The 16,172-nt window shown below is 35.2% G+C and overlaps 2 protein-coding genes across 16 annotated transcripts in view; one reads left to right on the top strand and one right to left on the bottom strand.

Moving 5' to 3' along the window:
• Positions 1-16,172, top strand: part of SGCE (sarcoglycan epsilon) — a 72,931-nt gene that overhangs the window by 54,881 nt on the left and 1,878 nt on the right. For 3 of the 13 annotated variants that reach the window (XM_033194961.1, XM_033194957.1, XM_033194966.1), the window contains 5 exons: positions 1,926-2,137; positions 3,062-3,088; positions 4,027-4,215; positions 14,577-14,620; positions 15,493-15,527. In XM_033194961.1, the coding sequence (XP_033050852.1) occupies positions 1,926-2,137; positions 3,062-3,088; positions 4,027-4,215; positions 14,577-14,620; positions 15,493-15,527 (507 nt within the window). Of the gene's footprint in view, positions 1-1,925; positions 2,138-3,061; positions 3,089-4,026; positions 4,220-14,576; positions 14,621-15,492; positions 15,528-16,172 lie in introns of those variants that run through there. The other 10 variants (XM_033194962.1, XM_033194958.1, XM_033194967.1 and 7 more) reach the window with 4 other exon arrangements.
• CASD1 (CAS1 domain containing 1) overlaps positions 15,550-16,172 on the bottom strand; it is an 82,482-nt gene continuing 81,859 nt past the window's right edge. The window contains exons 19-20 of one of the 3 annotated variants that reach the window (XR_004433326.1): positions 15,852-15,935; positions 15,552-15,727 (exon numbers count right to left, since the gene is read on the bottom strand). The gene's annotated coding sequence lies outside the window, so the exon portion shown is untranslated. Of the gene's footprint in view, positions 15,936-16,172 lie in introns of all 3 variants that reach the window. The other 2 variants (XR_004433325.1, XR_004433327.1) reach the window with 2 other exon arrangements.

Below are 16,172 nucleotides of genomic sequence, written 5' to 3'. Positions count from 1 at the left end.
TATATGTCTGTATATAATATTTTGATCCTGTTATCTGAAAGGTAGGAGGGTTGTTTTGATTCTTTGTTTTTTCTTTTTACTTTTCATATTAATGTATCCAACTGATGTTTTAATTCTTTAGTGACCTTTTAGATTTAACTTCTTTCAACTCTTTATGATTGGTAGTGAATGAATTAGATCTAAGTTTAAAGCTGACATTTGAACAAAGTTACTGACACATAAACGCAACTATCACTTCATGTCTTAGAGAGCCAGCTGCATCCTGGAAAACATATTACTCACACTGCAACACTTAGCACTCCTTGTGGCCTTTTGCCTTGAACTCTTCTTCTCATGCCTCTTGTCTCGTGGCCTTTAGAAAAATGGCCTTCTTTGCCTTCCTAAATCAAGTAAAATCATTGTTATAGGCAAATGTGCTCAATATTTCAATCATGGTGCTAATGATACAAGGGTACAGGAGACTGAGCAGCTGCAACCATAACTTAGATTCCTCTCCCAGCATCATCAGTGGACAGCAGACCCTAACAATGCCATTTTACTTGTGGTTGTTCTGGAAAATGAGTTTATGTTTAAGACTATTACCACATATCTAAAAGTTAAAAAATAATATATACCTTGAAGATTTTTGTTTTATCTGTTAAGGCTTTATAAGTGGAAAGGTTGGGAATTTTTATTTTACGTGTATTTATTTTTATGCCATATCTTGCTTGCCACAAAAGATTTCAGAAGGTTAAACAAGAGTCATACAATAAACATAATAAATAAAATATAAAAGAAGTGGAAAATCAGGACCTAAATTTCACCCCCCAAAAATAAGCATAAGGCTGTGTTGGACAACAAGCCGCCTAATGTGCAGGACAAAAAAAATGAAATTCATATTTAGTTCTCATTCTTAAAAAGGAGGCACATCAATTCCTTGGCAGAAAACAAGTTTTCACTAACACTATATTATTAACAAAAATTTGTTTTGTTTTGTTTTGTTTTTTATTATTATACTTTAAGTATATTTAAGTATAACAACGTGCAGGTTTGTTACATATGTATACATGTGCCATGTTGGTGTGCTGCACCCATTAACTTCGCAGCACCCATCAACTCGTCATTTACATTTTGGGAGAAGATACTGAATAATGCTACAACTAATTCTCCCCAGCATTTTATTTTAGTAGCAAATGTAGTAGCAAATTTCACATGGCTACATTTTTAGTGTCCTTCAATAAAAACCTTAGCATAATTAAATGCAACTCAGTGAAAGCAGCACAATTAATGTGGAGGTAAATTAACATAGTGCAACTGTTGTAGTTTTTTTTTTTTTTTTTTTTGATACTGGGATAGAATTAAGTAAGACTGGGATAGGTTCCATATTCCCTAGACTATCTTCCATAAAAGTTACTTCTGTCAGCTGGAAGGCAGAAAGATCAAGGACAACACATTTGGAAATTGTCCCTCTTTCCCCCCCGCCCCTGCCTGCCTCACACTTTTCTCTGTCGCTAACCTTAGAACCCATACGTGCATACCTGGTTTTCAGCCAGTTTTAGGTTTGGTAAAATCTGCACTTGATCTTTGCCACTAGGAAATAAGACATTTACACGGTAGTGTAAAGGACTGCTGCTTTAGAGGAAGGAAACTGAAAAAGAACAACTACACGCATAGGCACACACATGTTCAATATGTACACATGTAAATATATATGTATATGTGTTTTAGGAAGAACATAGAAAGTAGACCAAAGTAAAGTCTTTATTACTTTCATTCATTACATTCCCTACCTCCAATAAATACTTGCAAATTCAAGGTGATAAAGTAATTGGAAAAGATGGCTTTTTAGACAATTTGTCAAAGAATGTTTTAGTGTATCCAGATCTTAAAATCTCATAATGTTTGCAATGATTAATTTGCTGTGTAATTGTCTTCTTTTGTATCAGGTTGATAAAACAAAGCAAGTGTCCACCTATCAGGAAGTGATTCGTGGAGAGGGGATTTTGCCTGATGGTGGGGAATACAAACCCCCTTCTGATTCTTTGAAAAGCAGAGACTATTACACGGATTTCCTAATTACACTGGCTGTGCCCTCGGCAGTAGCACTGGTCCTTTTTCTAATACTTGCTTATATCATGTGCTGCCGACGGGAAGGCGTGTGAGTACTTTACAACTAATAAGAAAATTAGAGATCCTGCTAAGATAACAACATAGAAGTTTCCGTTAAAAGTGAAATTTCATTTTAGTTCATAAAACACTTTGTAAATGAATTGAAATTGTGTCCAAACTGCAATACTTTATTCCTTTAAAATGAATTAAAATAGTTTTGAGTCTAGTAAATCAAGTTAGGGGATATAATTACTTTATTTGAAAATTATTAAGGCTAGATGTAAATTCACACTGGCAAAACAGTCCCAAGAATAATTGAGGCTAGATATTTTGGTTATACAAGCCATCTTGTATGAGCAGAGACTGCAGAATCCACTGACATGGTAATTGCACTTAAAAAAATTAATTGTGTTAGTTTGACCAGAAGTGATGGTCAAAACTCTTGAAATCATTCTGCTGCCAAACAGGGTAACACAATCTAAATGTATAAAATATATATTTAAAACCCAACAAAGGAGTAACTTAACGAAAATAAGGTATAATTTGAGTAACAACTCTTCACTTCATGAAGTACTTTCAGGACATCTATGTCAATTAAGGTAATCTCCCAAGATTATCTGGAAGTCAGGGCAACAAAGGAAAGGATAAAAATTTAATAAAGCAGCAAGTAACAAATTCTTTCATTTTTACATGTAGCTTGATTTCATTATGTCATAGAATTTATTTCAATCAAGGCCTTGATTCTTAATCTCCATTTTTTTTTCATTTTTCTGTGTGTTTCTCATCAGTATTCCATCGCTGTATGTGTACTCATCCAAGTAATGTCATAAACCTGGTGGCAAATGCTGCCTGGTTGCATTTAATAGTAACAATGTCAGCATTTCCACATCATGCAAGATCCCATGAGCATATAGTCTTAATGTTCCAAATATCAATGCTATTATTTAATTCATAAATTTTGTTTTGTTTCTAGGGAAAAGAGAAACATGCAAACACCAGAGTAAGTGTCTTCTTTCCTGTTATTTTCTTCATCATTTTTTCCCACCTCTCAGTTGCCCATCATGCTCCATACATGTGTGTCAAGCTTTTTTTCATTCATCATCTTTCATAGTTTATTTCATAAATGTGAAAGCTGCTTTCTAAATAGAGATATTAAGGAGGGGTAGAAACTAAAACTAGAAAGGGTTTGAAAACTAATAAACTAGATGCCTCACACTTTTCTGTCACTAACCTTAGAACCCATACGTGCATACCTGGTTTTCAACCAGTTTTAGGTTTGGTAAAATCTGCACTTGATCTTTGCCACTAGGAAATAAGACATTTACACGGTAGTGTAAAGGACTGCTGCTTTAGAGGAAGGAAAACTTTAGTTTTTTTGAAAACTAATAAACTGAAAACTAATAAAATAGATAAAACAGATAAAAATTAAACCTAAAATATTTCAGATTCAGAATATTAACTTACCATTTATATTATGTGGTTTCCAATCTGCATTTCTATAAACCAGAGAACAGATGAAAAGACCTTTCATACAAGTTTGCCAGAATCTACAGTAATAACCTACCATAAAATGAAACTTCTGTGAGTATTTATAAATGCCCCACCAGAAGCAAAAATATAAAAGCTATGGAAGTTTTATCTTAATCATAGAAAATAAATAGAAAACTAGTTTGTTACTTAGGACAGTAATATTAATACATTCTTCATAGCTTAGTTTAATAAAACACATATTTTAAAATCAGTTTATAATTTTTAGTTTTGTTACATTAAAAGTATGTGAGATGTATGACTTTCTGAAATAGTTTATTGAATGCCCAAAGTGCAATAATGTCTTGTTATTTTTAAAGATAGAAATACTTCCTAACTTTTTCAAATTGATGACCCGTCAGGTTAATATATGATTTTAAATATACGTTGTTTTATTTCTTTTTGACCTAGCATCCAACTGGTTCATCACAGTGCTATTCAAAAATCTACCAAGGAGCTTCGAGACATGTCCAAGAATAGAGAGATAGCATGGCCCCTGTCAACGCTTCCTGTGTTCCACCCTGTGACTGGGGAAATCATACCTCCTTTACACACAGACAACTATGATAGCACAAACATGCCATTGATGCAAACGCAGCAGTAAGTGTCCACTTAGAGCCATAATTATTAATATACATGTATATTTTTACTAATGTCTGTAAAGAACAGAGCTTTCTGTTGTTGTGTTGTGTTTGTTTGTTTATAACTGGAAGAGAAAATACCAAAAGGATATTAATTATGTAAATCCCACCCCTACTGTCGTGACATATACAATACAGTTACTTTTAGGAAATGTGCTTTTTTATCCCCACTAATCCAAACAAGACTACATATACCTTAATATTTAAGAAATTGACACTGATACTAAACTCAACATTACATGTTTGCTCAAAGATGAGTTAATTATTAAAAAAGAACCATATCCTAAGCATTTCAAACTGATTATTTTTAGAGATGTTAGAATTATTTGGTTTAAACCTATTAAAATATTATTACCGTAGACCTTTGTAATCTAAATTTTTGCCTCAGAATTAAGGGTGTTTGGGTTGTTTCTTATGATCTGCTTGTATGTCAGAGCAAGCAGTTCCAATCTGGGCTATAAACACCTATTTTATTAGTGCAAACCTTGTCTAGTGCTCTAGGGATCAGGGTTAGAAACCCTGGAAGGACTTTGTAAGCAGTAGGTAAGAGTGAGGGGTGAGGAAATTGTACAGTTGCATTTGGGAGACCATGCTATATAATGCTGTAATGCAGCATTATGCTGCATCCTATATTGCTGATACAATGTACCCTGTGGCCACATTTTTATGTAAGGGAATGGTAGGTAAAACTGTTATTTATAAGAACATGTCCCTTTTTTTTTCTTTTTCCTTTTTTTTTAAGACGGAGTTTTGCTCCTGTTGCCCAGGCTGGAGTGCAATGGCACGATGTCGGCTCACTGCAACATCCGCCTCCCAGGTTCAAGTGATTCTCCTGCCTCAGTCTCCCAAGTAGCTGGAATTATAGGCACCTGCCACCATGCCCAGCTAGTTTTTGTATTTTTAGTAGAGACAGGGTTTCACCATGTTGGCCAGGCTGGTCTTGAAATCCTGACCCAGGTGATCCGCCCACCTTGGCCTCCAAAGTACTATGATTACAGGTGTGAGCCACCGTGCCTGGCCTTTTTTTCTTTTTAACCATATGTTAAAATGAGTTAAATTCAATTGCCCCAAGCACTAGAAGTCACAAAGTTGGCTTTTGAGGTCCTCCTTTTTTTCACTTTACTTTTATAGATGGAATGGCTATACAGAAAAATCTCTCTTACTCTCTCAGTCTCTCTCTTTCTCTCTCACACACACACAGACACATACAAACCCCTTAGGATATAATACTAAAGTGAACACATTTACCTGGGAACTCTGCTGGGTACATTTTTCCCATTGTGTGCTTATTTTGTAACCAGGTAGAATGCATGTGGTAATTTGAAGATTAAATAATAATATGAGTAGTATAGACAGACTAGATAAGTTTATCCAGAATACTTTAGAAACCCAAAAGTATTGTGAATATTTTTCTAAAGTTCTCTAACATCACTTAGGGTCATACAGACTAAGGTGCCTGTTTATGTGCATGTGTGTGAGAGAGAGTAAGTAATGGATAGTGGGTAATTTAAGAAATGGGTGAAACTGCATATGTTTACAATTTTGAATTTTGGAAACATTAATACATCAGGGATAGAAATATTAAGGTCTACCAAATTTAGTTGTACTCTCTTCATATGGGAACACATGGATTTCTGTGCTCTCTGGTGGTCAGTAGCCCACCTATTATGGGTCATCATCAAATCCAGTTTACCAGGATTAGATACTCATGAGAAAAATTGGTAAAATTTCAAGAATATTGTAATAATTCAGAATTTAACCACCTCTTATCCCGTTTTTAGATGAAAATTATGAAATGGTTTTGTCTTTCATTTTCAAAATGAAAAGAATTTGTACTTATTCTTTAAGGTTATTATTTCTGATATTGTTTACCCTAGCATGCCAGTGAAATGTTGACAGATATCCTTCAAAAATGGAATGGTCAAATACACTTGGAAAAAAGCAGTAGCAACATTGCAAAATTCTAACATGAAACATGAAATCCTGTAGCTAACCAAATTGTTTATGAATGATAAATTCAATATACTTAGTATGAATGTGAAGATGAAATGCATGCCCTTTTAAGAAGGGTTAATTAATAAGTACAAGGCAGCATTATCCAAGCATATACCTGGTTATTGAGTACTGTAATGTAAAGGTTTTATTTCATTTTTTAAGCTACAACAGTCTTCAGTCCCTTGGTGTGTTGATATACTTTGTGAATCCATAGGAAAAGGTCAGAATAGGTAAATCTTCAAAGAACACAGTTTGAGAAATGCCTCTATTGATAATGTAACAATGCTGTAGAATTTTAGAGTAGAAAACTAGTTATAACGAGTAGGAGAACTTGAATATGTTTGTAAATCAGTAAAACTCTATTGATAGTGAAATTCAAGAGAGGAAAAAGGTTGCTGTCATTTTAAGATAACCCTTTCTAACCATATATATTGAAAATAAGAATAGCTCCTTAAAAAGTATTTTGATTCCCGGTGGTTAGAATTTTGCAATGTTGCTACTAATATACAAGCAAAATAAAATTTTCTATCTAGTTTACACCAAATGCATCTTTCTGGTCCTTCCATAACCCCATCAAGACTGTCATTATGTTGATCAGATCTCTCTATTTGCAAATGCAATAGGCTATTATATTGAACTTGCAACAATTTAAACACATACGTATTTTTAAGTCCAGAAAACCTTCACATTAGTCAGATTTCTGCTAATGGAAAAGCTCCATTAACTAGCACTTCTATATAAATAGGGTACATAGATAATTGATGATGTTCACAATGATTATTCTGAGGCACTGCAGGATCATCAAGTGCATCTGACTCATCAGAGGAAAATTAAATTACATTCGGTGTCGTTTCAGTGTTGAGTGTATATTATCTTTCTTTTATTCTTAGAAATGGATCATATGTGCACAGTCTCTATGGTAACTCCCTATAAACCAGAATATGTGATTAACCTCATTTTCCAACCATGCCAGATAATAGGGAATTTATTGTATGGGGTTCATCATAGCTGTCCTTTATGCAAATTCAACTTTTACTTTTTACCAGAAAAACAGCCATGTTTTAAAAGTTTTACTTCAGCACTGAGTAGACACACACAAATATTTTGGTCATTTGGATTGAACTGAATTCTCAAGATTAAAATGTGATATTATATTTGGGGAGGCATTACAGTACTCAATAACCAGGTGTATGCTTGGATAATGCTGCCTTGTACTTATTAATTTACCCTTTCTAAAAGGGCATGCATTTCATCTTCACATTCATACTAAGTATACTGAATTTATCATTCATAAACAATTTAGCTAGCCAAAGGATTCTGTGTTTATTCTTCAGATTGATACCAGAAATATTCACACATGGTTATGGCTAAAGGTTTATATTGGCTTCTAAGCAAGACTCAAGAATATTCAAAGCTTTCTTTCAAAACTGCATAAAACTAGTTTGTTCCTTTAAACGAGTCAATTTACATCAGAAGTATAGAGAATTCACAACGTTATGTAATGAATGGCTGCCACCATTATCAATTACATAGTAATATTTTCTTTTTAGTAGAATGTTTCACAGAGCTCCAGACTGGCACCATAAATTAGCCAGTAAGAAAAAATGTTTAATCATTTGCAGATGATAAATTTGAGACACTGATAAGAGACAAAGTTAAATTAGGTCAGAACTAAGATTAGATTATTTACCTATCCTGATATCTAGGCAGGGATAGATAATGTCGGTCATTGACCTCAGAGGGATCTCTGATTCAGGTTATAAGCAAAATGAACAAAGAGGCAGTGGAAAGGGAAGCTGGAGCAGAACCTGGAGACGTAGCACATGCCCAGAAATGAGGTGTTTCATTTTGTACTGTGTTTCTTTTGCTTTTCAAATTACAGAGACAATATAAATAGGCTGTTAAAACTATCACATAGTCTAGAAATGTAAGGTCAATTTAATTTGATCTTGGCTAATGTATTTATTCTTTAATAAACTTTTTATTTTGGAATGATTGTAGAGGTACAGGAAAGTTACAAAGATAATAGAGTTCCCAGATACTCCTCAGTCAGTTTCTCCCATTGTTAACATCTTATAGTACCATGGTACATTTGTCACAATGAGGAACCCAGTATCATATGTTACTGTTACCTAGACTTCAGACTTTTTTCAGATGTCATCAGTTTTTCCACTAATGTCCTTTCTCTGTTCTAGGATCCATCTAGGACACAATATTCACTGTGTCTCCTTAGTCTCCTCAGTTCTGGGCATTTTCTTAGACCTTTCTTGCATCCCATGACCTCGACAGTCATGAGGAGCTATAGCCAGGTATTGTGTAGTATGTCCCTCATGCCCTCATATAGTAAGTTTTTCTGCATCTGTACTTAGTTATCTTTGTAGCCTAGTGAATAAGTGTTGCCATTAATAGCAGGAATAATTTTTCCCCTATAGACATTCGTCTTATTTATTACAATTTATTTCTGGAAATCACATTGTAAAGTAACTTTTTTTTTTTTTTTTTTTTTTTTTTTTGAGATGGAGTCTCGCTCTGTCGCCCAGGCTGGAGTGCAGTGGCCGGATCTCAGCTCACTGTAAGCTCCGCCTCCCAGGTTCACGCCATTCTCTTGCCTCAGCCTCCCGAGTAGCTGGGACTACAGGCGTCCGCCACCTCGCCCGGCTAGTTTTTTTTTTTTGTATTTTAGTAGAGACGGGGTTTCACTGTGTTAGCCAGGATGGTCTCGATCTCCTGACCTCGTGATTCGCCTGTCTCAGTGCTGGGATTACAGGCTTGAGCCACCGCGCCCGGCCCTGTAAAGTAACTCTTAAAAGTAAATTGACTTTGCCAAAGAATCATTGTTGTGATTGGGGTTATGTTTGTAACCAAAGACTTCACATCAAAAATCTATTACACATTTGACTGGTGTACCTCGATGATTGCCTTTTGTAAATATTTAAATGAAAAAAATTTAATTCCAAGTAATAAAATTTTAGGTCATCAAAGGAATATCAAGAGAGAGTCTAGCCTTGTTCCCAAACCACGTTGTGTCAGGATCACCATAGAGCGTTTATAGTACACATTCTGGGGCTCTGAGTATGCGAATTTGGAGTCTGGTGGGCGTGTGTGTTATGGTAGAGCTCCTGCAGATAGCTTCTCAACAAAGGTTGAGAATTCCTGGCTTAATAATCAAAGGACTTAAGTTTCAGGATTGGAAAATCCAGAGCTCTGGTATTTCTGGTCAGGCCTGTGAGTAAGAAAGGTTGTTATTCACATTCCTCTACATGGAGTTTTAAAAGGGGAACAGTTTTTCCTAATTTCCCCATGTGAAACTGAAAGAAAAGCAGTCCATGCACACTGTCTAGGAGGTTGGAGCTGTTTGGGAGTTTATACTTCTCAGCCTCTATACTCTTCCACACCTCCCTAAACTGCCTGAGGAAAATGGTGTGGAGAGGATGAGAGATGAGAGCTAATCAGAAAACAGTGCCTGGAACAGCTAAAATCCATTGAAAAAAATGTTATTTTGTAGTCTTATGCTTGGGGAAAGGGGCATTGACTGGAGGATCCCAAATATTTGATTTTCTAAAAAATAACTTATTATATTAAATTTGTAGTGAGGTATGCTGTCTTTCGGGGAAAGATTTGCCTCTTCACTATTCTTTTCTTATGCCAACATCAATACCAATTGATTTTTTTGGAGTGGTAGGCATCTTCATGAGGCCCCTTAGGTAATGAATAATTGGGGACAGTACTCCACACATTTTTCGGGAAGATACTAATTGGCTACACAAAAATTTTCCTTATTCATTATTCTAAACATAATTCCTAATCCAGGATAATTGGGTCTCTCTCAAAACAGGAGATAGGTTGTACTTAATCTTTTGAAAATTAACAAGTATAAAAGTAGAATTAAGTCTTCTAATTTAAGACAGTATCTAATCATTTAAATATTTTTCCATTTGTCCTGCTTTTGGTCACAGTGACAACTAACTTTATGGTAAAAGTCCATAAATAAAAATTAAGTTTTAATAAAAGTTAATATCAGTTGAAGACAATGTTTCAGGGGACTAAGATTATGGTATCCTATTGAGAAGTATCAAGCAGCCAAGAATATTTCAGAGCCATTGATTTCCAAAAACACATAACTATTTCTTATTGTTAAATGATGCCACCATACTAACTGAAAAGTGAAATGTTTTGTATTTCACACAACTAATGTAATTTTCTTTCAACTCTGGCATGGATTCTGTGGCTTCATGCAAATCATTTTGCTTTTTAGTCTGAAACAAGTAGCAATATAATCAGCTGATAATCATCAACTTTACTCACTGAATTACTGTATAGGGTATCCAAGAATGTCAAATTACTTTAAAATGGTTGTACAAATAAGAAATAATTGTGTACTCCCCCAAATCACTCATTTATTAATTTGCAAGTTATTACTCTTGCATTCTTAAAGAATGAAGTTTGTGCAATGACTGATTTACACAATTTTCTATTTAAATGCATGAAATTAATGAAAACAAAATGAGAAAATAATTAATGCTAATAATTTAGAGAGTTACAGTTTTCTTAAATTTCTACATAATACAGTTTATACATAATAACTTTTCACTTAGTCTAATAATCATTAAATTGTTTTATGACTTTATTAAGGTCCTTCCTTGGAAGGATTATAGGGCCTCTATTTGAAGTCGACTCCCCCTCCTGTATAATTGCCTTTAGCAGCCTGCTCTCACCAAAGATGAGAATTCGCCACTTTCTTCCTGCATTTTCTGCACCTTAACTAGCAGAGTTGGGATTGTAGGCATTTTTCCAGTATGCCTGAAGCAGTGCTGTTATGAAGTATGTCCCTTCAACTCTTAAATGGAACACACAGTTTTAAATATGCCCATCATAGATGTATTCACACTTTAATACTTACAGGTTCGCATGTAGTTACAAGTTTGCGAAGCCACAAAAACAGAGCTATGTGCACACATCTTGGAGACTCAAGGGTCTCCTTCAAAACAGGAGATAGGTGTACCCAATCAGGGGAAGTTGAATCTCAGAATTTTTTTAGTTGAGCACCTGTTTGCACACATAAGCACTTTTAATATAACTCATCTAAGTTTCCTTTGAAATTGCAAGGAGTGCATGTGCATTGTTCAAACACAACCACTTAGAACACGCACTATGGATACTTTTCAGTCCCTAAATCAATGTAAGACATACAGTTTGCTTTCTTATGCATCTTCTCCAAATTTCTTGCTAGTTTGTGTGTGGCATTTTTCTCAACCAGCCATCTCTTTTCACCTAGCCCAGCCCATTGTGATTTAGAAAGTTTAGCAATGTAGCAAAAGAGGAAAAAACAGAGACTAGAGAAGAAACAACAAGGCATAGGTTGACTTTGATCAGTGGTTTTCAAGCTAAATTCCACAGAAAGGCCAGCTGGGAGGGCCAAAAAGAAAAGTAGGGGGCATCCAACGACCTCATCCAAATGCTGATTTTGAATTTGGAGGGTCCTTAATCTAGTGCTTTTGGAAAACATGTGTCTTTGTTTACTAACCACTACCTATGTTAGAACACCTACATTCTATACTTTCTTTATCCTGTTTGATTTTTGTATTTTGTCAAAATGTGTTGATTCAATCTGCTAACAGGCTAGGTAGAGCTACAGATGGTAAGGAATGAGGAAGTGTGGTGTGTGCCTGTGTGTAGAGGGTGCACTGTATTTGTTTTGAGTGTAGAATAGACCCAGATCAGTTATACCTGAGTAGATAAAGTAAAACACATCCTCCCACCCTGTGCCAGATACCCATCTAATTGCATTTTGACTTCTGTAGTAAAGATGTTTGCCTTGCCATCTTTAAATGTAGAACTTATTCCCTCTTCGTAGTTTATAAATTGATCTTTTTACTTTTGTGACCAAAATCAATATAAATACATTGTGTGAAATTCTGAAAGAACAAACAAGCTAAAAAAGAAATACTCCTTTAGCCTACACAAGGATAAGGCTGATAAGTAACAATAAAAAAGAATATAATCATTGGGATGAATTATTAAGTAACTTCCTCAAATTGTGTTAGTTTATTATTTCCTTAGTAATATCTTTAAAGTGGAACTGAAACATTGAAAAAAAATCGCTCAAAGGTGTTAACTGTAGATTAAATTAAGAGTTTAAACAGTATTTAACTAGCATGAACTGTTTTCCACTTTATATTTTTGTATTTGGAACATAGTATTTGCCTGGCTGAAATAATATCAATGGTTTTCAAACTGTTTCTTACAGATTTCTTAGAATTGCTGCAGGGGCCAGCATGAGGGACAAAGAAAACAAAGCGGACAGGATTCCTAACTCCCTTGTTTCAACCCAGGCAACCTCACATTTATCTCTTTTGTACATCACAGTTCTGCTTAGGGTTTCAATTAAGAGAAATCCCAGTGCTAAAGAGAAAACAAAAAACTTTGAAAATCCTCAGCATGGATCAAACTTTATTACAAAGGACTGAATCCTAGAGTTTCTTCTATACAGAACCTAAATTGTACATTTTCATAAACTAATTTTAATATCAAAATGTGAAACTAAATCTGTAAGTTAATAAATGTGTATACTTTATAATGTTTACTGCTGAGGATACTAAACAAAATATGATGGTTCTTACTGTTAAAATACTTTAGGGCAATTAAATATTATGTACAGAGAATACAATGACAATCAGCATGTGAATGAAAGCATGCTAAATGGTAACCTAATTGTGGGTTGCTTAGAGAGTAAGGATGCATAGGGAGGTGGTTCTTGAGATTTTTTAAATTAAAAATAATGTTAAAAATTTTAATAACATTTCTTATGGGAATTTTTAAATTACAAGAGTAATACTTGTATGCTGTAACAAGTTCTGAATTGAGTTTGCAAGGACAAATGAGAGCTGATTGGGTACAGGACATGGTAGTAGCCATGGTGGTTGGTTGTCGGCTTCAAGCAGATATGGGGCACTCCATGTAGGAGCGAGATATATTGTGGCTTTCCAGGCCACATTAAGAAATCTGAAATTTAATCTGCAGATAGATACAAGGAAATACTTAAATGTGTGTTATTTAAATGACATAACAGATTTGTGTCTTAGAACACTGGTCCCCAACTTTTGGCACCAAGAACTGGTTTCATGTCAGACCAGGTGTGGGGGATGGTTTGGGGTGATCCAAGTGCATTGCATTTATTATGCACTTTATTTCTATTATTATTACATTGTAATATATAATGAAATATTACATAACTCACCATAATGTAGAATCAGTGGGAGTCCTGAGCTTGTTTTCCTGCAACTAGACAGTACCATCAGGGGGTAATGGGGAACAGTGACAGAACATCAGGCATTAGATTCTCATAAGGAGTGCACAACCTAGATCCCTCACATACACAGTTCACAATAGGGTTCATGCTCCTATGACAGTCTACTACTGCCGCTGATCTGACAGGAGGCAGAGCCCAGGTGGTAATGTGAGTGATGGGGAGCAGCTGTAAATACAGATGAGACTTCGCTGGCTCACCTGCCACTCACCTCCTGCTGTGCAGCCCAGTTCCATGGCCCAGGGGTTGGGACCCCTGTCTTAGAAGAGCATTCTGACAGCAATGTGCAGAGTGGATTATAAGGGGACAAGAATGTAAATGAGGAAACAAGTCAACCCCCTTACAAGGATCCAAGTGAGAAATGATGATGGCTTCAACCAAGTTAGCAATGGAGATGGGGAAGAATGGGGCAGATCCAAATGAGACAAAAAGAAATGTCAGAAGTCCCTGAGTGGTTGGATGTGGAGACTGAAGGAGAGGGAAGGAACAAGGATGACTTCTGCATTCTGCCAATGCATCTGGATGCATGCCTGACATGAAGATAAAAAGCACAGATGTTTGGGATAGTGAATGAAGGTGGTTATATATGTTGTTCCATGAAAATATGTGAGCATGTGTATATCTTCTAGGCCTGGATCTGAAAGTGTATAGGTTAAGAGCACAAGCCACTGTGTTCACATCTTAGCTACATGTCCTAGCTATGTAGCCTCGGATCTCCAAGGCTATTTCTTCACCCATAAAATGGGAAAAACATTAACACCTACCTCTTAGGGTTGTTGTGAGGTACTTTAGAGTATAGCCTGTAGTGAAAATTTCATGCATGTTATCAAATATTGTTAATTTTTATTTTCCTCAGACCTCAGTTTCCTCATCTGTAAGCTCATGAAAGGGGAGGGGAATTGTGCTGGATTACATGACTGGGGTCAGTTACCCATAAAGTTTTTCATTCTAGTATGTCTGCTCTCTATTTACAAGTGTGTAAACAAACAGTTTTACTCAAAAATGTTCATCATTTCTAGGAACTTGCCACATCAGACTCAGATTCCCCAACAGCAGACTACAGGTGAGTGCTAAGAATAATAAATTGATGTTTATGAATGAATCTACAGATTAAAAGATAATTATGGCATAACTATATAATTTATGAAGCTTTAGCTTCACCAAATAAGGCAAAACACTTGTGTCATTCCTTAATCAGACTTAAAACCTCAGAATAATGGCTTAGATTATTACATAGATTGGCATCAGAATAATAAACACAGGGTAAATGATCTTAGAGCAAAAGCATCCATGGAGGTCCTGTCTAATTAAGGAAGACTGAATAAAACCCCTTCCTTCACTGAAGCTCTCTATTCTTCCCCTTGGTATGAAAGATTCTTAGCTTGGATGCATCTAGGATTTGTCTCAGTAAGTGAGCAGCTTGAAACTGACTCTTACAAAAGGAAACCATTGTGACAAATCACTGAGGCTTCAGGGGGATAAATGAGAAATGGCTGGCCTGGTTTTAAAGCCGCTTTAAAAAGCTGTTATAACATAACCAGTGACAACAAGATGGCAGACAATTCTCCTTGGACTATTCTATTTCCCTAAGACTTGCTTTCTTTATTTCTTTCAAGTGTCCCTAAAAATTTTCCACAGCCAATTATTTCATTCATCTCTATACTGAGTAGATAACTTATTCATGATTGTCTTCTAATTAGTGGTTGATTCCTAGTTCTAATTGCCAGGCAACCATTAATGCCTTTGTAGCTCCTTTGGAAAAGCAAGAGAAGTTTTAAAAATGTAAGTTGGGTGTGGAATTCTGAGTATGAATAGTGGCATTGTGGTAGGGAAACTGTTAAGTAAGTCTCTTAAAAAGTTCAGGCACATACAGAAATGTATTGGATGTTTTCATTCAGAAATTATCTTCTCTATTACTGCTTTCGTGAATTTAAGGAGATTTTCGTTTGACAACCTTTCAAAGATTTGAGGCAAGTATAATGAAATTGTTCATCAGATTTTAATTACAAGATAATGTTTATCAGAATTTTCCCTACAATTTTGATTACTTGTTTTAATTAAATGCTAACATGTTTCAACAAGACTGTTCAATATATTGATGTGTTGGTGCTACTTTGTAAGCATTCAGGAGATTGATGAAGGATCAAACTTTGTTATAAAAATGAGTAACCTAAAGAGAGAAAAAAGATAAATGAATCCCTACTACTACTAATTTCATGGTTATTTTTTTAAAGAGGAAAATTTCTAAAAGAATACTTCTACGATAGAAATGATAGAACTTCTTCGTTATTAACCTTGTAGCTTCCATCTCTCCTAAGATGTCTATCTTCTGATTCTTAATTATTTCAGGCAGGGAGTGAGTAGGAAGGAGGCAATTTCTAGAAAAATAGTAAATATTTATTTTGAGTATTTAAAATTCCAGATTTTACTTACCCACTAGGGGAATTAGGAAACTTGAGTAGATGATATTAGAGCAATTTGTTTAGTAGTCACATAGATATTTTACCAAGTGCTCTTGTTAACTTACTACATTTTAGTAATACAGAGCATTTCCAAATACAAGGACAATTTATGCCTAAACAAATATAAGAGCCAAAGAGTTTTCCTAGGGGATT

The sequence above is a fragment of the Trachypithecus francoisi genome, unplaced genomic scaffold, assembly GCF_009764315.1.
Source record: "Trachypithecus francoisi isolate TF-2019V2 unplaced genomic scaffold, Tfra_2.0 Lachesis_group4, whole genome shotgun sequence".
NCBI classification, from domain to species: domain Eukaryota; kingdom Metazoa; phylum Chordata; class Mammalia; order Primates; family Cercopithecidae; genus Trachypithecus; species Trachypithecus francoisi.
The sequence above is the reverse complement of the archived record's forward strand: the minus strand, read 5'-3'. Positions and strand labels throughout refer to the sequence as shown.